Below are 25062 nucleotides of genomic sequence, written 5' to 3'. Positions count from 1 at the left end.
AATTCAATGATATTCTGAGCATAAATTTTATTCCTTGAACTTAACGCCCACCAGCGGCCGAGCGGTAAAGTCGCTGAACACTGGTGTTCGGTCCGAGGTTCGAATCCCGCGAACGGGCTGGCTGCATGGGCGTTTTCATGGTTTTCCCCATGTGTAACGTGCATACGAGTCAGTTTCCCTTAGAAAGTCCTCCACGAAGGCATCCCTCCTCTTAGGCAGATAGCCCTAGTGTGCTTTGCCATAATTAAATACACCACACTTTGAAATTAAATTGCAGAATAGTTCTGATATTTTACATATATATGTGTGTATGCATGTATGTATGTACATTCAATATATAAAATGTTAAGAAACTTTCATATTTTGTGTTTCAGCCGTAAACTCAAAAAAAAAAAAAAAATTATCCTATGTATGCAACGCATTTGTTACTTGTATTGAGCTAAATAAGATATGAAAGTTTCTTAACTTTTTATATATTGAGTTTATATATATATATATATATATATATATCAATGAAATGCGAAACAACGCATAAGAAAATTTTAAAGACAATGCATTTCTAACGCATCTATACATATTCTTAAATCTTCTGGTATCGAGAATTTCTTGTGATTTAGTTGTTTTGAACTGCTTCCTTAATGACCTAAATTGCTTCACTTGAACTGCTTCTAAATTCAATTCTACATCTATTAATAAAGATTCTAATAGTCAATGAAATTAGAGAGAATTTAGCAGGCATTTACTCATTAAAAAATCGTCAAATTTTGATTTAATAAAACTAACTTTCCTGAAACGGCACAGAATATGTCTTTTACCGTGATTTTATTCCGAACTAGGAAAACAAAGTAATTTTGTCATAAAACCCACTTTTTGTCCGAAATATTTTCTGAATTCTTTCTTCAGTTTTTTATGTAAAAACAAAGTTCTTAGGCCTAAAAACACAACATTTATTTACAAATTAAAAGTTCTTTTCAGCTTAGTCAAGAGAAGAATGCCATTTTCTCGCTCCCGAATGATTTTTTAATCGCCATAAGAGCTATCGTAACTTTAGTTTGGTTCCTGGCTTTTAATATAGTTTTGGTTTATTTAATTACGGCAAAGCACTCGAGGGCTATCTGCCCTTAAGGGAGGGATGTCTTCGTGGAGGACGTTTTAAGGGATACTGGCTCGTATACACGTTACACATGGGGAAAACCACGAAAACGCCCATGCAGCCAGCCCGTTCGCGGGATTTGAACCTCGGACCGAACTACCAGTGTTCAGCGACGTTACCGCTCGGCCGCTGGTGGGCGGTTTGGTTCCTGATTTGTTTGGTTGGGTCTGGTTTGGTTTATTGATTACGGCAAAGCACGCGAGGGTTAGCTGGCAAAAGAGAGGGAGGCTTTCGTGGAGGACTTTCTAATAGTCGTAAACACGGTTACACATGGAGAAAACTATGCAGTTAGCCTGTTCGCTGGGATTCGAACACCGGACTGAACTACCAGAGACCATATACCCTCAGACACTGGTGGGCGGCTTGATTCCACAGATAGATGTATCCTACCCCTGGTTGGCTGCATGGTTAGTTTCATTGGTTTTCCCATGTGCAACGTGGATGCAAGGCAGTTTCCATCAGAAAGTTCTCCACAAAAGCATCCGCCTTCGTAGGCAGATAATCCTCGCGACTCTGTCGTATTCATATTAACGTAACCTAATCTTAGACAGAAATAACTGCGTGCATTCGTTTTATTTTGAATGTAAATGCGATTTACTAAATTCCTTTAAAAAGTCATTCACGAAGACTAGTTAGGGCTAAACCTTTATAAAGGCTCTTTTATTTCAGGTTTGTTATGCCCTAAAAGCGCTTTTTACTGTAGATGTTACTTAAAACGCCTGCTTCCATTCATGGCTAAATTTTTCTCGGCAAGTGAAAAAAAAAAAATTCAATTTGGAAATCACAGGATCTGCACGATTACTAAATTAATAGCTATGTGTGTAGATGCTATCCTTTCAGTACATTTGCGAAGTGAGCGTAATAAAGTTCAGCAGGATTCTTATGTGTGGATTGAATTATATATGCAAAGAGGATTTTATTGTAATTTCACTAGTCTGAACAAAGAAAACATAAAATGGTAGGTAATTCTTGTAAAATAAACAAATGTTTGTTTCAGAAATATCTAACTACCTATCAGAAATATCTAAACTACCTTATTATGCAATTGCCAGTTGAATGTTTATTTTAGTTTTGTGCTTTTCATTTTTGAACCCTTGTTATTAGGGTACTATACTTAAAATATTGTGTCATATAAAAAGTCTCCGCGCTTTTTGGTACATTTTTGAACAAACATTTTCTTTATTGAAAATCAATTTTAATCAACTACATATTGACGATTATTATCTATGACCTTTGGCCATTCTTCGGGTAGTTCTATAATTCCATCGGGGTAGAACTTCTGCTGTTTATCGTCGTAAAACGTAGCAAAGTGATTTTCAGCGGTACTTCGGTTGGCCAGTTTTTTACCATCAAGAGCGTTTTGCAGAGACCGAAACAAATGGTAGTCAGATGAAGCAGAGTCCGGGCAATGCGGTGAGCGCATCAAAACTTCCCAACCAAGTTCCGTCAATTTGTTCCGAGTCATCAAAATGAGTGTAGCCGCGCATTGTCATGATGGAACACAACTCCTTTTCTGTTGGCCAAGTCTGGTCGCCCTTTCTGGACTGCTTCGTTCAAACGGTGAACTTGTGTACAGTACAGGTCCGAATTGATGGTTTCGCCGGGTTGAAGCAGCTCATAATGGACAATTCCCTTCCAATCTCCACATCGAAATTTCAGGAATGGAATCAAGCAAACCACTGCTGGGTCCTTCGTTCACTCAGAACATTCTCACCGTATACTTCACAAATTTTTCGGCATGTTTTTGAAACGTTTTTACCTTTTTTTATAGTATAAAAACATCACATACCGTATTTCTTCAGATATTTCACTCATTTTCAAATCAATATAACTTTTGGCACGAGCAACAAATTAGAAAACTATTTTCACAAACAATGGAAGCTGGATGTCACCTTTTAAGCAGATGTCCGTTTGAGACAATCGGATGAGTGCTGCCGTATATATAGGCATCAATACCATCTAGTGGCAAAAAAGCGCGGAGACTTTTTCTATCTTGCTTTTAAGTCTAAAGCGAATAAAAATTAAACTTATTTGTAACATTTAAGCTATTACAGACAAAACTTTTACAGTATTACAGCATTCAGACAGCGTTACAGTATTATTAATAAGACAGTAGTTAAATTAAATATATTTAAATAATTTATTCTGCACTATCACCCTCATCAAATGACATGCAGTCTCTATCACTATTCAAAACAACATTAAAATGAGGCAAAGAGAAGGGAGAAATATCCAAATTCTGCAGTTAAACAAGGAGGGAAAAATAAATAAATAAATAAAAGCAAAAAAGTTTCGGAGATGTCTTTTCATTCGCCAAAATTCAAATGCGTGATTTCCCCTCTTTTTTCTGAGTCGAAAGCTATTTTACTTTAACTTTCTCCACTTTATTTCCCTTTCTTTCTCTTCACCGTTTAGCTCATCGTTTATTACCTATTTTTTTCCGTTTAAAACCACCTTAAACGCAGCTTGCGTAGCGTATGTTTGTAGTGTACCTTTATATGAGAGGGGGCTATAAAAGTAGCAGCAGTGGCGACTCTGTCCATTCCCCGACTAGCGGGGTTTGTCTGGCTCCTCTGTGTCACCCCAAAGAGAAAGAGTTCTGCCCGATCAATTTCTGAAGAGAGCTGGCGTTCAGTTTTCTACCCATACCGCGTATTGCAGTAGGAGTATCAGCAGCGGGCTTTTCTGCTTCTTGGACGCTTTGCTCCTCGTGAACTTGTTGCTCTACTGTGTGAAGCACGTGCTTGTCAAGGAAAAAAGAAATACTTCGAGCGCCCTTGTCACCAACACAGAAAGCTTGTGCCAGTTTTCGTCTCATGCCTTCAAATATTTGCCTTTCGCATAAATTATGTCAAAGGTGTCAGTTTCTGATCGACGATGCTTGTGTTTTTGATAAAGAAAACTTGGCATCAGATTTGTGTGCACTGACACGTGGATATTTTTCTCGGAAATATTTTCTATTCACGCTATGAACATTTTTTGAATTTATCCCTCAGGGAAACCTAGAAAAGGTATAAATAGTAGATATTTTTTTTAATTTTATTTTAACAGTTCCTGTAATATTTTGAGCATTCATTGTAATACCAAATTTAGAGAATAGAATTCTTATAAAGCTGAACTGTTAAAGTATTTATCTATGATAGCAAAACGGTATTTCGGCGTTGATGTATTCTGATAAGATTGAAAAGAAGGAAAAAAAAATGTGTCATCAGATAAATCAGAAATGAATCTTTTGTTCCGTGAGTTGTCTACCCTTCTCTGAATGGAAATTATGCAAGTTTAATATTATGTGCTGTTTTAAGAGAAATGTTTTCTTTGGTACTCAAAAAAATATTTTTAAATAAGTTGAGTGTATTTTATTGATGAAATGAAAGAAAAGGAAAATTTATTTTGATTTGATTAACTTCACTTAAAAAGTATAAAGATAGAGCTCTACAAAGTTTTGTACACTATGTGCTGTAATCATTCTGAAAAAAAAAATGGAAGGTCGAAGAAATTGAAGAAAACAGACAGAAAAGTAAGTCGAAGTAAAAATAGCGTAAATTATATTTGAAAGCAGTTGCCGTTGTTCTCTTACGCAGTATACGTAGTGAAAGAAATAAATAAGCAGAAGAAGGAAGAACTATTGTAAGAGGTATAAATCTCAAAGGAAACGGTTTGGTTATGGTATATAAAGAGCAAAGCGCTTTGAATTCAGAGCATTTACATTTTTATTCATTCTTTGTCATTGTAATTTCTGAGTTACAACAAGCATTTTGCTACAGCTTGCTGAGATAATTATTACTTATGCTAGAAGCAAAGGCAAAACAAAAGACCATTTGAAATTCAGAGCAGGTACTTGGTTTCTGACGTCATTTACCTGGCTTCTTAAGAATTCCAATCAAACTGAATTTGAAAGCTACCAGATTATCTAAGATACATTACAAGTTACCCGCAGACCGAATTTAATAATGAATATTATTGGAATTGTTTCCTACTAAGAAAGGGGTAAAGAAGTTTCTGAAATATAATTTTACATATCAGTTTTAAGAGAGCACGATATTATTTTACAATTTTGTCTCCTTTTTTTGTGGCTTAATTACTCGAGAGAAATAGTTTCTGAAATTTTATTTCCGTGCTGAGATCAGGTTATCAAATATAGAATTTTTGTTTATGAGGAATGAAGAGCATGGAAGATTGTGTGATAGCATTCCGTATAAGAATTTATTCCGTTGGCAAAACCGAGAGATGCGTAATGTGATCCCGTAACCTTTGGGTGAGTACGGCTCTCGAAACTGACCTGGCCAAGTGCCATCTGAAGGATCCTGATCCAAGTACGTCAACGCTATTTGTCCTTACGTGTCAGCGAAGCGGTGTTATTTGTAGTTGTCTGACTCTTACTGCCCACCTTTCTTTTAGCATGCTTTTACGTAACTAATTTTATGGTCACGATTGTCAACTTAGATCACTAGTTAAGAACAGAATGCAAAACCCGGCAATTTAATTTTTCTTCCTTTTCGCATAGTTTGAAATTAGTTCCACGTAGATCATCATTTGTGCTTTAATTGCGAATAGGGAAGACCCTGACCAGTGCAACACAAACTCAAAATGGATATCTCCGAACGAATCTAAGGCCCGAAGAAGAAGATGTTGACGCTTGCAGTATTTCTCTTCAGCGTCATTCGCATCTTCTTCCCCCGGCCTTTGCACCGAGACTCGGATGTACCTCGAAGGGATTCCTCCCATGCCATAGTACTGAGAAGGAGGAGCAGCCCCTCCTCCCGCAGGCTTAGAAGGCTTTCTGATAAAGCCTGCGGAAGGTAAGTTTCTCTTCTAATTTTTCAACCTGGGAGACCTCATTACAAAGCTTAGTTCAATGATGGACACTTATTTGAAAGAAGGGAAGTATTAACCCAGTTCTGAGTCTCGATATTCTGTCATCCTCGTCTTATATCAGTCCTTGATATTTAATTGTCCGCACACTTGAAGCTTTAAGTTATAAATAAGAGAAAAGAATCAAGGGTGACAATTGCTTTTCTTTGTGCTGAGGTCTTCAATTTTAGAATGTTTCTTGATATATATACTTTTTATGGGAGCTACGTATATATGGATTACATTATTACATTAAAAAAACCATTTCATTGTATTTATGATGCTTTTCTTTTTGAAGCAGCTGCATAGGAATAGGTTTCCATAACAAAAATTTTATTTTTCATGAAAATGAATTTGAGATTTTGTTTAACTGGTATTTCATCTGATAGTGATTATCAGTATAAAATAATTAGATTAAAATACCGTGCGCTACTTAATCTATTTTTTCATGATTTATATTATGTTTTAATGACTTTAATTACAGAAAACCTTACATATGGCTCCTCTATTAATTTTAGGTGATTATTATTTCGTTGTTTGCATTTGATTCCATTGAAATTATTCAATATAAGTTTATAAGAGAGAGAAAATACGTTCATACAAACCTATACATACACACACACATATATAATATATACATGCGTATATAGAGTAGAGAATGCGTTTGTAAAGAAAGCTAAATATGTGCTAAGTATGGTGGTGAGATTTGACAGCATTTAATTAAGTTACTTTTATTTATTTACTACATTTAGCGTGCATAGACATCATGTGATTGAGAAAACGGTTTTTAAACAGCTTTTTTAATATCCCACTTAATTTTTTAATATACTATTTATATACATGTATGGTATAATACATATACTATATAGATATGTAATCTCAGTGTCTGTATGCACACATAAACACACCAATATGTATATATATATATATGTGTGTGCGTGTTTGTGAGTGCATAATTTAATACATGTGCTTTGTTGTACAATGCTTAAATTTAAAAAAAAAACAAAGCTTGAAATATTTAAACAGCTATAAAATTCATAAAGTATAATTAATGCTTTACTGTAGTAATAAATTAATTGTTTTGTAAATTCGCAAATAGAAGCGTATTTTTTTTTAACAAGCTAGATAATATATTCAAAACTTCTTCTCTTCTTGAAGTTAATTTATCGAATTTGTACCATAACTTGCATTTTAAGCTCTATAATTTACCATCACAAAACTTTGAATTTTATTTGTTTGTAATTATGAATTATATGATCGAATTACGTTTGGAGAATAAACTTAATAAATAGGCGTGTGCATTAAAAATGATAGGAAACAATATATTTATTATTCGCCTTAATTTCAAACGGAACTCGGCCCATTTAATCAAAAGGAGACAAGCATGAATTTTTTTATATTTCTGATCGAAAGTCTTTTGGATAGAATATAACAACTATTTGGTGTATTGATGCTACTTTATATTGGCATTATAAAGTTCATTTGGCAATACAAAGTATAATCCAGTGTTCTGTTTTTATCCAATATACTTATATTAATTGCATCTAAAAATGTATTCTCTTTCTGAATGAGTTAACTCAACTACTTTATTATCAAGCTAATGACATGCATTTTAACATAAATTAGTTTTGTCAAAATTTTAAATAAAGGTATTTCGTCTCTAAACACTTTTTTTTACTTTCAGTACAGCTTTTCCTTCGAAGAATTTTTGCGTCTTTGACAGTATACAACCACAATTCGCTGGCTGCTCTTACTCACTCACTATTTAATTTATATTGAACGTTTACAATATATATGTATGTAAAATAAACGTATGTAATAACTATTAAACGTTTCTCATAAAAATAACATCATGTCTGATCAAAAGTAACCAATTTTCGACAGCACAGAACGTATATACATTTCACTAATTTTTTTAAGTTATCTGTATTCTTTGTCATAGTATATCGTTATAGGCGAGAAAATTTATTAATAGTGACAAACTAGCCATGAAGATATGATTTTTAGCTGATAGAAATTTCTATCTGATGTGCGAAAAATATTTACTGCAACACTGTAAATCGGCTAAAAGACATATGTTCTCGAGTGTTTTATATTTCCTTAAAATTACGCTTAATTTTTCCGATTTAAAATGAAGTTACGTTTTGAATATATTGCCCTTTTGACTTCTAAACGAAGCAAAGAAAAAGGTGTAAGCACAGTTTTTTAAATTTAGAAGTAAAAGCTAGGGAAGGCTCGACAGTTTGATTGATTGCTATCTTCTTCTGCAATTCATTTTCGCCCGTCGAAACTCACTTTTTGTGTATATGACGTTTGGGTTCAAATCACCTTTAAAATGTTTGCCTCCAAGTGTTATTGCTATGTGTTATTTTAAAAACCTTAAGTATTGAACAGTCTGTATGTATATTCTTCGTATTGTGGAAAAAAGACATCTAGAGCCACCTAGTTTTAAATTCATGTTGTCTCCTACTCGAACCTACATATCTTGAAGCTCGAATTTGTTTGTGATTAATTCCACATTTTATACATATTTAATAAATTTTTGATTAGCAAACTTATCAGGTACTTCACCCTCCTTCTTGGCATGCCTTCGTGGTGTAATGGTCTGCATGCTCAGCGCGTAATTGAGAGGTCCGCGGCTCCATTCCCGGCGAAGGTGTTGCTAATTTTTCATATTGCCTGCTTCCAAAAATACCTAATGTCTCTACTAACTCAGCTGACATTGAAAAGTTGCACCACCGTTCGGAATAAAACATTTTAATCTCCAGAGCGCCAGACCGCTGCCATTCGGCAATGTGTAATATATTTCTCTTTAATTTCTTTTTAATCAGCAAACTCCGTTGTTTGAAAACATGAGTGGCCACTGCCGAAAATAAAATACTTTTATTTTTCACGCCCCAGTGTGTTGCCATTCAGTAAACCCTAAGATATATTAGCTTTCAGATTTAATCTGTAAAGTTATTGAGTAACAGATTAAAGATTCAAAAGAACAGACACAATAATATCTCTTTACTTTTTGATATGATTAATTTAAATAAAAACGCATTAAAATCATGATATATTTAATCAAACAGATTAAATGTTTTTATGAAATTACAATAGCTGGGATCATAAAAATTATTGATACTTTTCTTTTTTATGATAACTAATTTAGGCGGCTAGTGTTTAAATAAATAATATAGCGGATATAAAAAAATGTATATCAAAATTTAACATTCTGTCAGGAAGTGCAAAGAACGATATTTTTAAAAAATAAAATTTAAAGCACAAAATGTTAATAATAAAAGCCAAACAAAGTATGTAAATAATCTTACTAAGAAAACCTAAACATTGATTTGATTAACTGATACTGAAACAAACGTATGCCAACGCTTAACACTGCATCGGAAATTCTAAACATTTGCTGTTATACTTCTGTTAAATTATCTTGCGATTTTGCTGTTGCATTGTATATGGAGTAAGTGCGAAGAAAGCGAAGCTTCATAATAAAGGAGACTAGAAAAACGTTATCTGGAGTGAGTCCAAGAGCAGATTCTTAACCTCCGATGTTCAGCGAGAGCATAAGAAACCTCAGCAAACTGTCTGGTGCAACGTTAAAATTTGTATCTTTTCAGATTTCTTTTTTATTCTTATTTATTTTTGTTTAAATGTTGTTCCATAACATATTTTGTCCCCAAAACTAAATTTGTTAAAAGACAATATTTCGATAAGTTTCAAAAGCAGATTCTTAATTTTATCACTATACAAATGTATACAAATTTTAAGAAATGTGTTTTTTAAATGGCTGTCTTTGTTGGACTCATCTTTAACGCGCGACAATAAGTTGCAAATATTGCTAGATCTTAACCGAATAGACCACATAGATTAACAAAAGCTTCCCATTTATTTTGCTCAAAGTTGTTTTTCTCATTTAAAAAAATTAAAAGCCCATCGAAATATAAATTAATGTCGAAAATGACTAAACATGTACAACGAATCAATTAAATATACATTATATTGAGTCGGTGTTTATGCGACGGTTGTGATAGAAAACATACGGAAGCTTATGGAGCTTAGTTCAAGCTAAGTTCCTTTAAATCTTGAAATTAAAGTCACCATTTTTGTTTACTTCTGATTTAGTTTGCTTCTTTGTTTCGTTTAATCAATTTTCGAAATATTAAAGGCAGCTTCATAGGATAATAGGTAAACAGAAGTACTTTATTGCACTTGTTTCACTTTTAATAAAGCAATATAAAATTTTTAAAAGCAATCTTGAAGGTGAAATTGATAGAAATTTGAATTCTCTTAAGTTTAAGTACAATGTAAGTACAATATTTTGATCTTTCGCATATTTGCAATGAACTTTATTTCAGTATTTTCATTTCATGTTAATTCGACTGCAAACTTCATCTAGTAAAATGAGTGAACAACTGATATCAGTTATCTAAAACTATCTTACGTATAGTGAACAATTGATATCAGTTATCTAAAACTATCCTACGTATCATCTACCTCACATCTTATAGCCAGAAGAATATATACATATTTTGTTTAACAAATAAGTGTGCTTTGCTATGGCAATCACTGAGAAAATATTCAAATTATGTTTAAGTAGTTTTAAAATGTGCTTTTCTCCCGAAAGTTTCCAGATTACATGATTTCCTACATCAAATGAGATTCAATGAAATTTTAAGGAAAAGTGTATAGTTTGATAAACCTTCGGTATCGAAATTTTCCTCGAAAAATGTATTTTACCACAAGAAGACAGACAATGAGGGAAATATTTTAAGCTAGGTCTTGTTCTTTCTACAAATAAAGGCAGAGTAAACACTTGCCGGTCAATAACAGAAGCCTTTGCAATACGTGATAAGATAAGCCTCTTGTGTGAGTGGCGCGTTTTGAGTATTAAGCATTCCCGGGAGATAAGAAAACAAAATTCTACTCAAACTTGAACTTATATTGAGATTTAAATATATTCGTATCGTAACTATTTTAGTTAATTTCTACTGACAGTTTCCCTGAGTATTCATTGAATATGTTTCTAGCTCACTACGCTCGTTTGTTAAGCGACAAAAGCGTAGTCTCATAAAAAGATTATTTTAAATCCAGGCGTAAAATTAAACACAATAACTATTGTTACTATATTTCCTCCGTTTGTAGTGAAAAAAAACATAGCCGTGGATGAGCCTTTTTTTTTTTTTTTTTTTTTTTTTTTTTGGTAACATCTAAACCTTCGGATCTGTTTGACATCTTTGGATGATCGCCAAAAGCAGTCTGAGGACTTTTAAGATGTTGTTTATTTATGCGTGTGGGATTGCGTATATAATTTCATATCTTGGAATACATATGGGGATTGCTCGAGAGTAGAAAAATTTAATATTAATTTTGGCATAATGTATGAAGTATGTTGTTTTGTCAAAGACATAGTCAGTGATTCTGCTGCATCTTTTCGAGAAGTTGTGAACTTTGTTATTAAATATATAACTAAGAACTACCTCTTGGCAAACCTAACAGTTGACCTTAGCAAGTTATCACTAATGGCTGGAGAGCTATTGGCTGTATGAATACAAGTCAACGATTAAGCAAAAAAAACTTTATTCGCCACTACTTGCGCTAATACAACTAAAAGTAATACGAAAAGTAGATGGTGCGGTTTCTCGTCGGCTGCGAGCTACAGTAACTGGACGCTAAGCTACAGTTATGACGTGATTGCACAACAAAAGCCCATTCACCTTTACAACACCTTATAGATTTGACGGGATCAAAAAAATATGAAATTACAATAGAAAAACTGTGAAATATCACTTAGAGTTTAGTTTTCTAAAAGCTTCCTACTTCTTCATTTATAATCAGTTAAACCTTAATTTTCTATCTTGCATTACCTTTCGTATATTTTCCACCAGCTTCAGAACCAAATGAATGATAGCTAATTAAAACAGTGTAGTTAAGACAATTGTTCTGGTGTGGTGATTTCTTCAGTAATCTAAGTTAAACTATAATTAGAGCTACTGTCGGTCAACCACATTAGTTTACTGGTGCAGTGATTTCTTCAGCACCTCAAGCTAAAATATAATTAGAGCTTCTTCATTAAACTATATAAGTTTAACAGAGTGAGTCGTTGTTGTATGATTCTAGACTTTGCTTTATTGTAAATATAAGTGATTAAAGTTTCCTTTATTTTCGTTAAGTAATTTTTTAAAATATTTAAAAGCATTTATTCTTCAGATTTATAGTTAGTTCATGCTCTAATGGTGCATAGTCATGTGCGTAAGTCTGAATGTTATTCGCAGACAAGCAAGAATAAGTTAGAGTTCGCAGTATGCGAATTTGTACTTTAAGTTATGCCTTGATAACCTAACGTTATATACACATAAGTACTTTAGTCGGAAAATTTTCTGCTCTGAAACTGTTTTCTTCTACATAATTTCTCCTCTAACGAACGGAAAACGTAGGCAAGTGAAAGGTGACGCGTAAGAAATATACTGTAGCAATTGTAGAAGAAACCAGTAGGCGTTTGTTTTCACTATAATTGAACGTATAAATTCAAATATTGCAAACTTTTAAAGCTAAGCAGTTTTAGTTAAGTAGACAATAAATGAAAAAATAGTTTATACTAAGTTTTCAAAGTTCTGTAGCTTTGTTTTTCTAATTTTGAAAGAAAAAGAGGTATCCTAGTATTGCTATGAAACGAGCCAGCATCCTAAAGTATTCTCATTTGTTTAACGTCATCGCTATTTTTTCTACACCTAACATATACAAGTAAATATCAAAAGTAACTCTTGCGCATCTTTTGAGATATTATTCGGTACATGATTTGTTTGAATGTAGCAAAGTACTCGAGAGCTAATGAAAGGGAGGCCTTGGTGTAGGATTTTCCATACATAAATACTTTGATGACTTATATGGAGCCTGTTCACATAGAATTAAATGTTCCACCCTTACTGACGCATTGTTTGCGAATTATTAAAACTCATGAAAAATGGGAGAGCATAGAACAGCATGATAATCAAATGCCCTTAAATTTCTAAAAATATTACGAACATTATATATACACATGTTGATGTAATTCCTCTTGAACGTAATTTGTTCGTAAGTAGTTTAATAATGTATATGGAAAAATGCCCTCTTCTAGAACCATTTTCTTTTAAAATTATCTTCTAATTAATGAAATAAAATAGTTGGCAAAAGATAACGGGTAAAATTAAACAAAAGAGATTTCACAAGAACAATTTCGATCCAGGCTGCGTTTGTACTGATGTTCATTGAAAAAATTAACCCTTTGCCTTATGCCGAAATAAAAATGTGTGTTCAAAACATGGTTTTTGTTTCAGTGCTTTCTTGTTACAAATAAACTTATTTTTTAAATTTACTCCATTCAGTTATTTTAAATCTACTCTACGTGAATCCTATAAATACACTGTACTGATAGGTAAGAAATCAGGGGAAATGAAAATGTTCTTACTTTTCTGTTAGGTATAATTTATCAATGATATCTGTCCATTGCAATTTGTCAAATTATGGAACTAAGGAATTATTTGGCTGAGAAATAATGTTTTTTTGGGAGAATTTTCTAAGGATCACTGGCTGGGATTCATTCATCTTACGCATGGCAAAAACCAGAAAATTCCATGTAAGCTGTCCATTCAGTAGCCGGAAACGGAACCGTGATGAGCTTACCAGTGTTGAGTGGACATCATCTATTTTCCCACTGATGGACTAAACCTAAAAGCATTAACTAGAAGGCAAGCACAGAAGGAAGATTTTGTCAGTTTAATCTGTTACTTAAAGATTTAACATTCTAGTCTGTTCCTGACAGTTGTTGAGACGGAAATGGTGCTCTACTTGTTGTATGCTTCCACTTAGCAGACATCCGTGGGCGAATGGATCAGAGAGCTGAATAAACAGTACAGTGTGCGTGCGAGGCAGAAATTTCTTTTCATTTAAAGACAAATAGAAGCAGTATTGATAATAGACAAAATTTATTTTTTGCTGAAAGAGTATAATTTGAAGTTTCAAAATATCTAGTTTAAACAAAATATCTCGAATTCCATTCTCTGTACACTGATACAACCTATTTCTGTTGTTCACCTCAATAACTACCAACAAGTACACCAGAAATTTGGCTATTTCCTGTCAGGTAACATCCTTTAGCGGAAGTAGGTTTGTAGAGAAATGCTTTAAGAAACCTCTATCTTGAGGTACCTCACTAAAAACATTATCCTGTTAGAATCAAACATTTTTAGGTGAAGTTTTGAAAGAGCTGAGTTGTAAAAAATGTTGTATTATATCCAGATACCACTGTTAATTGTTAAGGTTTGATTGTCTTCCTCAAAACATAAATATAACTTTCCCGAAAACGTGCACCACTCTCTCACCTTATCATTTTGAAGTGGCCTCTCATAGAGTTCTCTAGGGTTCTTACCATTTCAATAACACATGCTCTGCTTCTTGAGACTTCCGGATAGGTGAAAATGTACCTCATTACTAACGAAAACTAGTGCATCAAAGCGTAACATTTTCCAATTAAGTTTCATACACCGTTACTTGGTACTGGAAATAATACGCTGATGATTCTTGCAAAACAAACCTCCTGCAGGAATATAACTGAAGACGCTCGTGAAGGATTTGACGTATCGAATGATCGAATATTCGTAAGACGAGTAGAGTGTCTTGGAGATATTAAAATCAAATTTCGACCTTCCTCCACATTTTCTGGCGTCATAACGGTTCGTCGCCGTCTTGGGGAATTTTTCTCTACACTCTCAGTTGTTTTGAAGCTCTCTAACCACAGAAATACACTCTTGCATCTCCACGAAATCGTTGCACAAAAAATAGACTTCGATTTTCCACGCACGCTGTTTCGTTGTTCACTTAAATTGTTTCTGCTTAGAGGTACTAGACAGAAACTTCCGCGGCTGTTGTGGTCATCATGATCATATCCACTTTTCCTACGATCTCCTCTTCCTTTGCAATGGGCTTCTAAGGAACGTTTCTATGCCTCACCCTCTGCTGCTCTGCACAGAGGTTAATGCTTCTGACTGTTGTATTGCTAGGCTAGAGCTCAAATCAGCAAGGATGTTTGTAGTGACTATGTGGCATAGGAACGCTTAAAATACACGGTGAGCCGAAAGTCCTCCTGTATGGTTTGGTGGAAGAAGACCGTCCTCTGAGGTGTTATCCATCAAAATTGGTCTGGAGCATAATGTGCCGGGAGCACACCTGTACGACCAATGGTGCATTTCTTTTTTCCTAGCCTAGTTGTACTTGTATTTGTCTCACCTTGTAGTTCGAATCTGGTGAAGTTCAGATGCTGGATAATGGACGGCAGTTCCATAGTTTTCTCCATAACTAACGTAAATATAGTACGGTTTTCCTTAGAAAATTCTTTACAAGGGCATTGTTCCCTTAGTTAATTTATGGTTACATACTATCCTATTCCATTAATAAAAAATAAGCATCTGTCTTCGAAGTATCTCTTTCTAATATTCTTTTTTTTTTTTTTTTCGCGATGTGACACCAGAGACAAAGAGTTAGAAATAATGAAACTGGAAACTGGTAGCTTCCGAATGGGTTCCATTCCAGTGGTGAACCGAAAAATTGCCTATGTCGCCGAAGCACAGACTCTAAAACTGATGCGCTTAAAGGTACAGAATCATATTTCTTTACAAGACATAAAATGATTTGCAAATGGTTAAAAACTTTTCCCTGTCATGAGCAGGATTTATTGTATTACAGAATAACTGGAAATCTAATATTAAGGAAAGGCCTTTTCCTATTGAATTAACTGTTTACTGAGTTGTTATTGTTCAAATTTTATACTGCTTTGAGTAGCTGAACGTAAACACATTTACGTATTACAAAAGTGTAGCATTGAACGCAACTATATAATTGTTGCAAATCATACTACTGCTAGAATATTTTTGTCAACTATTTTTTGCATTAGTATGAAATCTTAGGGAACCGATTTCCTTAACTGGGCAAGGAGCGCGTACATAAGGGGAAAAGAAGAAACATTTTTAGCCATCTAAAAACAATTACAAGTTTTTTACTTAATAATTAATTGATTGCTTGATTAACCGATTTGAGCTGTCTTGTAAGAATATTAATACATCTGATGGCGACACCACATGGTTTCCTTGTACGATCTATTAAATTATACAGGATTTTTGCTGCACTTCATTTAAACTTATTTTCTCTAATTATTCTAATTTAACCGATTTAAAACATTTCTGCAACTGAAAGTGTATAGCTACAAACAACGATTGAGAAAATAAAGGTTGAGTAAAGACCTTTTAAGCTGAGTAAAGGGGGTGAGTATATTTATACTTTTGGTACTGCCGCTTGCAATAAAAACGAGAGGTGCGCAACTAGATGTTAAAACAGTCTCATACAGAAAATTTCAACGTTCTCTACGGCTACTCGTTTTTTAATTATACGAGATACATAAATAAGGACCTACGTAGATACTAAATAATTCACTACAGACTTCACTAAACAATTCTTTCTTAATCTATTTTAGAATCTGTTTTGGAACAAAGTGACCTTCATTATATCCGTATATGCAAACGACACGCAAAAAAAGTCGTCCAAATGGATTACGGAGCGGTCAAAATGGATATTTCCTTTAAAATATGATGCCCGAAAATTTTTGCTATTACGATAATTTGCATAAGGAAGTAAAAATTAACAAACACTTTTTATAGTTTACATCCCACCGAAGAAAGTTGCTATTTGATTTAGAAATAAAAATAGCTTTCTGACAGAATACATTCAGGAACTTTTTTGCATAAGAAATACGCAGATAATCAGCTGTAAAGATACTTGACCTATTCTCCCTTGTTTCGTTCAGAGATAATGAGGAGAATACTTTGTTCTTTCATCTGTAAGATTAAATTATAGTTTATATATAAGCAATTTCTGAGATAAAAATATGTAAAATATAGCAATTCTTGTAAATTTCGTGTTGTATCCTTTTAAAATAACCAACTAAATCATCAAGCAGATTATTTCAAGTACATCCAGTAGGATCGCGATTCAATTATTATGGGCAATAGCTAGCGTTTTACCAGTCAGAGTATTCATATGACTTACAGTTGTTTTACACTTCATCTTAGTTCCTTTGTCATCCATTAGCCCATGAGGTTTGAAAGCATTAAATTTTACAAGTTCAGTAAATCCCGACTAATATTTTTATGTGAAATGTCGGTTTTATAATAAACAAGCTGGCCACACAACAACACATCTTATTCAAACTAGCGTAGAATTAATTAAGATTTTACATTTTATATGAATGATGGGTGTATTAAGTAGGAATGAGGAGTATTTTTTAGTCCGAAGGGACTTTGTCCCTGAAGGACTATTGCTTTCGTTTTGCGATTTTGCGTTGGTTCACTATAAATGTCCGTTTGACTTTTCAAATTGTTGCCACCAAATCTTAGAGTCCTGCGTTATATTTGAAGAAATTAAATAATGAAAAATCTGCATTAAATGTATGTATATTTCTCGCATTGTGATAAAACAACAGTACATAGAGCCATCGAATTTTGAATGACGTAATCCTACTGCGAATGTGGGCATGTAAAAGCTCAAATTTGAAATTTGGAATTTGTTTTATTATCGATTTCACATTTTGTAAAACTTTAGCGAATTTTTGATTAACAAACTCAAGGATTTCAAAGCGTGCAATGGCAACGTTGTACAGAAAAACATTTTTATCTCCAGCGAGCGAGACTTTGTATCGAAAATTCTAAAGATATGCTCCATTTAAAACTATTTTGCGATATTGCTCTCTAAATGAATTTTATGGTTTAAGTGCGAAGAACATGATATTTAATAAATAAAGGTAACAGACAAAATGTTAAAAAAACGCCCCTTTGGACGTAATTTAAAATCTGAAACCTTTCAGATTTTTATTTATTTATTTTTTTTCTTTATGCAAAATCTCTAATGTTACATTGGTGGAATTTGATCTCTGACTTCCTGAGATGATTCGCAGGCTGCAGCATTAAACTTTGATCTTAAAAAAATTTATATTTTGTTACTTTAAGTCTTATACCTGAAAGAAAGTTATTCTTTTTATTATTATTATCCTTTGATAACTACACTGATAGGTGATGTTACCAGGAAAATGATTCGACGAAAAATGATTGGAAAATCGTAGGTGCTAAATTTAATTAAACTTACATTTTTACTCTGTTACTTATGTATCCGAGTAACGGTGATATCTGTTTATTAGGTAGACGCCGCATTTTTTTAAATCTTCAGCATCCTCTAAATGAATCATATGAGTTTCCTAATTTTCTTAAATGCAAGACTTAGAAGACCCACATAACATATATGGTTTTAAGCCTTTGAAGCTTAATCGAGACTGTAATTGAATATTTTTTTTCAAACGCATTCATCGTGAACACCTACTTTTTTCTTTATTAGCTGTCGTAATTAAAATAATTTAAATTTCAAAACATGAAGATAATAGTGAACGTTTTCTGAATAATTTAAATTAAAAAGCTATAATTTCTAAGATATGTTTCTCAAAAATATTAATGAAGGATTGTGACATTTTTTATATTAGACAAGGACGTTAACTTTCAGAAGTATTCGTCGTATGAAAATGAAAAGCTGAAATGATTTTTCTGTGGAAATTATTTTTTAGGCTAGATTTCAAGATTTATATTAAATATATTAATACCAATGATTTTTTTATTCAAAGACTAAATTCGTTTATTAAGGAAGTATTTGTACGGTCTTGTAGAAATGAAAACTCTTTGTAGAGGAATATCTAAAGGCTAGTCTCACAAAGCGATCACGTTGCCATTGTCACTCGATGGAATGTACTTAGCAAGCACTTATTCGTCGGCGATTGCCAAGAGCTTAAAATATGTAGTAATGTAACAAAGAAATCATTGTTATTGTTGCTATCTTATCTCCACTTATGGAGTTGTGCGTAACATCATCTGTTCTCACAGCTACGGCCACTCGGTCACTTTAGATTCGATTGGTTTATTTGATAACGGTAAAGCACTCAAGGGCTATCTGCCTAAGGGAAGGAATGCCTTTGAGGAGGACTTTGTAAGGGAAGGAATGCCTTCGAGGAGGACTTTCTAAGGGAAACTGATTTATATATACGTTACACACGGGGAAAATCATGAAAACGCCCATGCATACAGCCCATTCGCCGGGATTCGAATCCGCACCAAACTATCAGTATTCAGCGACTTTACCGCTCGGTCTCTGGTGGGCCTATCGTTCACTGTAGAAGCAGGAGTTAAATTACTCCCGCGTATTCCCAAACTCGAGTTTCTTTTATTTTTTAAAAGGTGACACTAAAAAGACAGCAGATAAAATAAGAAAATTTATTTCATTTTCAGTTATGCTTAAAAGTTTATGCAGATACTTTTTACGTAAGTTATAACTCTTTTTGAATAAAAAGTTTTATCTTTCTGAAATGTGAATGTATTTTAAAATTTCTTTAGAGAATGAAGACTTTTTTTTGCTCTAAAGAGTTTGTTATAGTTAATTCCGTTCTCTAATATTCCTGTCATGAGCTGATTCAATTATGGCTCCGGAAATTCTCTTTTATTAATAGTAATAAAACCATACTGAACGAACTCAATATTTGAAACGTATCTTCTTACTTAATGTTTTTACATCGCTGAATATTGATCAATTTCTAATTCCATTTCTGAATATTTTCAATTTAATTTTCTTTTAGTCTAACAGCAGTTCTTGGAAAATACTGCATCTGTAATGAATTTGAATGTGGAATTTTTCCATTTATGAACACGTGATTGATTATTTTCTATTGGTTACTGTATTAAAAATATACATTTTTATTATGATATCTATGTTTTGGCTTTCGTTAAATCTATATTTTGCTTTAACTTTCTTTAATCATAATGAAAACGGAGGAAAATTAAATAAATGGCTATCAAGTTTAATATTTACATGTAATTTTTATGTTGATTAATATGCTGTGTTGCAATTAATTGACTAAGCGAGGTATAAAAAGGATGTTTTGCAACAATCAGCTAGCTTGTTATTTAAAGTTTGATATGCAACTATTTCGAAGGATATTAAAAGTAATATTTTTCCCCTGAAATATTGCCGAAGTCTTTGCATTTTTTAATGTTTTCAGTACAACTGTACCGAAAGAAGAGTTCTTAAAACTGAAATAATGTATAATACCAGTAAATAAACAGATATTAGACCCAATATATAGTTATAAATATTCACTGCAATGTATTGCTATATGTAAAGCACACATCATATATTTCTCTTGCACGAAAACGCTATGCATTTTAATATGATTAATGAAATAGTTTAACGTTTAAATGTTGCTGTAGAAAACAGTTATTCGCACCACTTCGAAGTGATAATAAAATCTATGTGTTCTGTACTTTTTCATTCTTTAGCTACAACTAATGTGTATGAAATGTGATAAATTTATTTGTAGACTAAAACTTCAAAAATAAAAACACAATTTTTTTAATACGCATGAATAATAATGCTGAGAAATGCAGGCATAAATATCACTTAATAAGATGTGTATTTAATCGCCCCGTTTACTTAACCTATGCGGAAAACACTGAAATTACAGATTAGTCACATCATGTGATTTTGTACGTAGGTTTATATTAGGGTTCTCTGTATGAGTGAGTTATCTATTACAAATTGCTTTTGTTGTTAAAAGTTTCGAAATCCAATTAATAAAACCGCTTAGAACAAAAATTAACTCAAATTAGAGAAAGAATACTTCGTTTTAAATATCTGTAATGCGTCTAAGCACAGCATTCCCACTGCGAGCAATTTCCTCATCCACTTTTAATATATTACTTGAAAGGGTGAATTTAATTACCGTTCAGGAAATGAAGACTAAGCATGGTAAAATATTTAATGTTCAGCATATAATATTATATTGAGGAACTAAACACGTGCAGTAATGAATTTTATATACATTTTAAAATAAGAGGGAAAAACAAATACACAGAAAACTCCAACAAACCCGCTATAGCTAAGCCGTTATTAAGCCATTTCTGTAGTATCTTTGTATCCATCTTTATAGATATCAATTATGAAAAGTACACTTTCCAGAAGCATATGATGTCATATTACATTGCATTTGAGGGAAGAAAGCACTTCAAATAATAGCACAAAATCTAAGTAACTTCAAATCACCAACAAAGGCTAATTGTGTCCTTATGTAAACAGTGGATTCGAATCGTTGACACGACCATTTATAACTTGAATACAAAACGATCTTCTCTCTAAACATGGCTTTTATTGGCCGATAATATCCTATTATCTTTTCTAAGCACGATCTCCTATGAATAGCGGGAAGTTTTCGACGATTTGCATCAACTTAGTATCTGATATGTTGCTCCATTGTATTCTATTTGTCACACGCATATGCTTCCCAGATAGATTCTTTAATAAAATAATTTCTTCGTATTATTCTTTTCAATGCTCCATATCACTGCAGCTTTAACTTTTAGGATATGTTAGAATGTAAGTAATATTTGACATGTAAAAGTCAATGCTACGAATAACAAATGCATGTTTTTTGCCGCATAATCTTTATTTAAACTTTAATGCAAAATTTCTTTAAAAACAAACTTCGAAAAGTTGCAACTTGAAAATTTCAGTTTATAATCTAAACTGAAATCGAAAGCTTTTCCATTAAAGTCATAAAAAGCTAAAAAGGTTAGAAAAGGCGTTATAAGGTATCTTCCTCCTACTTTCAGAATGCCTTCGCAATTAACGGTAGCACACTCGGCGCAAATTCGAGAGGTCCAGGTTCGAGTCCCGGCAAGGGCATTGCATATTTTTCACGCCTTAGTGGTTGAAAATATCCAAATGGTTCTACAGTTGCGCCTAACTAAAAAAATCTGGTAGATAATGTTTCGTCAGAACCGGGATTTGGCGATTGTGTCTCCTAATCCGCAGCCCGAATACTTAACCGAAGGAGTATATAAGGTATTTTCTCCCTCCTTTCTGCATGCCTTCTTGGTGTAACTGTTAGCAAACTAGAGTGCATTCGAGAGGCCCAGATTCAAGTCCCGGAGAGGGCTTTGCATATTTTTCACATCTCTTGCTTAAAAAAAATCCTTATGTCTGTACAGTGGCGCCCGAACTAAAAGGTGGTGGATGATTATTCTTCACCATCAGGATTTGGCATTTGGGTCCCCTATTCCCCAGTCGCCCATTAAAAGGGGGAGTATATAAGGTATTTTCTCCCTCCTTTCTGCATGCCTTCTTGGTGTAACTGTTAGCAAACTAGAGTGCATTCGAGAGGCCCAGATTCGAGTCCCGGAGAGGGCTTTGCATATTTTTCACATCTCTTGCTTAAAAAAAATCCTTATGTCTGTACAGTGGCGCCCGAACTAAAAGGTGGTGGATGATTATTCTTCACCATCAGGATTTGGCATTTGGGTCCCCTATTCCCCAGTCGCCCATTAAAAGGGGGAGTATATAAGGTATTTTCTCCCTCCTTTCTGCATGCCTTCTTGGTGTAACTGTTAGCAAACTAGAGTGCATTCGAGAGGCCCAGATTCGAGTCCCGGAGAGGGCTTTGCATATTTTTCACATCTCTTGCTTAAAAAAAATCCTTATGTCTGTACAGTGGCGCCCGAACTAAAAGATGGTGGATGATTATTCTTCACCATCAGGATTTGGCATTTGGGTCCCCTATTCCCCAGTCGCCCATTAAAAGGGGGAGTATATAAGGTATTTTCTCCCTCCTTCCAGCATGCCTTCGTGGTTTAACGGTTAGCACACTCGGCGCGTATTCGAGAGATCCAAGTCCGAATCCCGGATGGGCATTGCACATTTTTCATATCTCCTACTTAAAAAAACTCTAGTGACTCTACAGAGTTATTAAAAAGGAGCAATGGCAAATTTGGCGTTCTATTTTAAATACGTTTTTAAAGATAATAAGGACAAATAGTAGAAAAATTACCATGGTATTACATTATAGCAAATTAATGCTAGATGGCACTTATTTACAAAGCGCTTTTACTTTATAAAGAAAAGAGTTAGAAATTCACAATGTTCAGTTCTTTCATTGCATGCGGGCCTTGCATCCAGTAATTCCTTCAAAGAGAGTACTTCCTCTTTCACCACAGCCAAATTCGTTTACTGAAATCACTAAACAATTCTTTTGTACATTTAAATATTTTGCGTTCGTTGAATATCATTTATAATAAGAAGTTATTTCAAGTAATACATATGTACTCACAAAACTATAATACAGTACTTGACTTGTTAGAATTTTAAAACATTGTTATTTATATAAACCTGCGTAAACATTTATGCTAAACTGCTGTTTCCTCTCTACTGCTTTCAGAAAAAAAGAATTCGCCAAGTTCAAGTTTTTTTTTTATTATTATTATTATTTTCTTAGTGATTTTTCTTCCCTGCGATTTGTTCAAATGTATTTAAACTGCGTCAATAGCTCGTTATTTCCACGTAATGTGTAGCTGAGCGTGAGAGATGCAAGCTGAAATAGCGCGACATCCGCTTTTTACAATTAAAATGAATGTCCTATTTTAATTCAACTATAATTAATAGAAAATATATTTATTTTTACATATACAGTAAGTTACATATTTGTATTTTGAAATTCCTTTACTATAATTACCGTATTACTAATTACTTGTATTCAGTATCATTTCTAGACACTATAGTACTATTATAGTATACTAGTATGAGGAGACTGATTGCTATCGCAAAACGAAAGATGACGAGTGAACTCTCGAGGAAGGCTTGGCTGAATATGTAATAATGTATTGTAATTCCTGAAATGTAATAATGCTGAATTTAATTCCCTTAAGCCCTGTGGTGCACTGCAAGATATTTCTCCAGCCTTCTTCGTGGTGTAGTGGTCTGCACGCTCAGCGCGTAATTCAGAGATCCGTGTTTCGATTCCCGGCGAAGGGCGTTGCTAATTTTTTTAATCACGCCTTGTTCCAAAAATATCTAATGCCTCTACAGTAGCGCCCAAACTAAAAGGGTGGTGTATGATGATTCTCCACATCCAGGACTTGACGATTGGGTCCCCTAAAATCCCCAGTCGCCCTTTAAAAGGGAGAGTACATATAGTATTTCTCCCGCCTTCTTAGCGGGCCTTCGTGGTGTAGTAGTCTGCATGCTCAGCGCGTAATTTAGAGTTCCGTGGTTCGATTCCCGGCGAAGGCGTTGCTAATTTTTCAATCTCTCCTGCTTCCAAACTAATGTCCTACCTAATGTCTCTACTGCAGAGTCTCTAATGTCTCTAATGTAGAGACTACCTAATGTCTCTAATGTAGAGACTATCTAATGTCTCTACAGCACTTCGGATAACGTTCTTGGTGACGAGGCAGCTAAAAGATCAATGAGTTCGACTTTTCTCTACAAATTCCTTCTGACCAAGTATCTTTCATTTATTCAAAATGTACTTGATTAAAAAATTATGAAATATATATATAAAGCTTTTAATTTTTTAAACTGGGTTTTTTAACTGTCATGTTGTTAAATTATTTAAATTTGGGCATAAATGTCGTGTAAGAAATATTTCTCAGAATATGCTTGCAAAATTGCGTGCTCGGATAAAGTTGTGAGCGTAAAACCTTTTCTTTTTATTTTAAAGTTTTGTATTCCAACTCATCCAAGTATAACATTTCTAGGTAATTTTATCTGTAATTTCTATACGAAAGAACCAAACTGAATATGGCTAGGAATTTGATATTATTACTCAATTACACTGATATTATTTTTCTCCCTAAAACCATCTAGAAGAGAGCAATTAAAATAGATTGAGGTTTCTTAATTTCCTGTAATTGTTTTTATCACTTTTTTGAAGTCTTCTTGAAAGGAAAGGGCTCCGCGTTACTTTGTCTTTTTTTATTTCACTTTCAGTTGGTTTCATTCTGAATAATGAAACGGTATAATTAATTGCGTCGTCTGACATTAGTCCGGAGAACATTCTTGCATCCTGTGCTAATTGAATGGGAGATTTTTAAATTCTAATGTTTTGTAATCTTATTGAGAACATTAATGAATACTTTTTGTATCAATTATCTCAATCAGAAATGAGAGGAATTAAC

The 25062-nt window shown here is 33.6% G+C and overlaps 1 protein-coding gene across 8 annotated transcripts in view; it reads left to right on the top strand.

Moving 5' to 3' along the window:
• The window catches only part of LOC118198261 (3',5'-cyclic-AMP phosphodiesterase 4C-like), a 539317-nt gene that overhangs the window by 417127 nt on the left and 97128 nt on the right, over positions 1 to 25062 (top strand). Inside the window, exon 1 of one of the 8 annotated variants that reach the window (XM_085809227.1) lies at positions 3825 to 5952. The exons of the other annotated variants lie outside the window; for them this stretch is intronic. Within the exon in view, the coding sequence (XP_085665353.1) occupies positions 5780 to 5952 (173 nt within the window). The 5' untranslated portion in view covers positions 3825 to 5779. Of the gene's footprint in view, positions 1 to 3824; positions 5953 to 25062 lie in introns of those variants that run through there. 8 annotated transcript variants of the gene reach the window in all.

The sequence above is a fragment of the Stegodyphus dumicola genome, chromosome X2, assembly GCF_044657685.1.
Source record: "Stegodyphus dumicola isolate Sdum_Otavi_A_Nest chromosome X2, ASM4465768v1".
NCBI classification, from domain to species: Eukaryota; Metazoa; Arthropoda; class Arachnida; order Araneae; family Eresidae; genus Stegodyphus; species Stegodyphus dumicola.
This window is presented reverse-complemented; position numbering and strand designations above follow the sequence as displayed.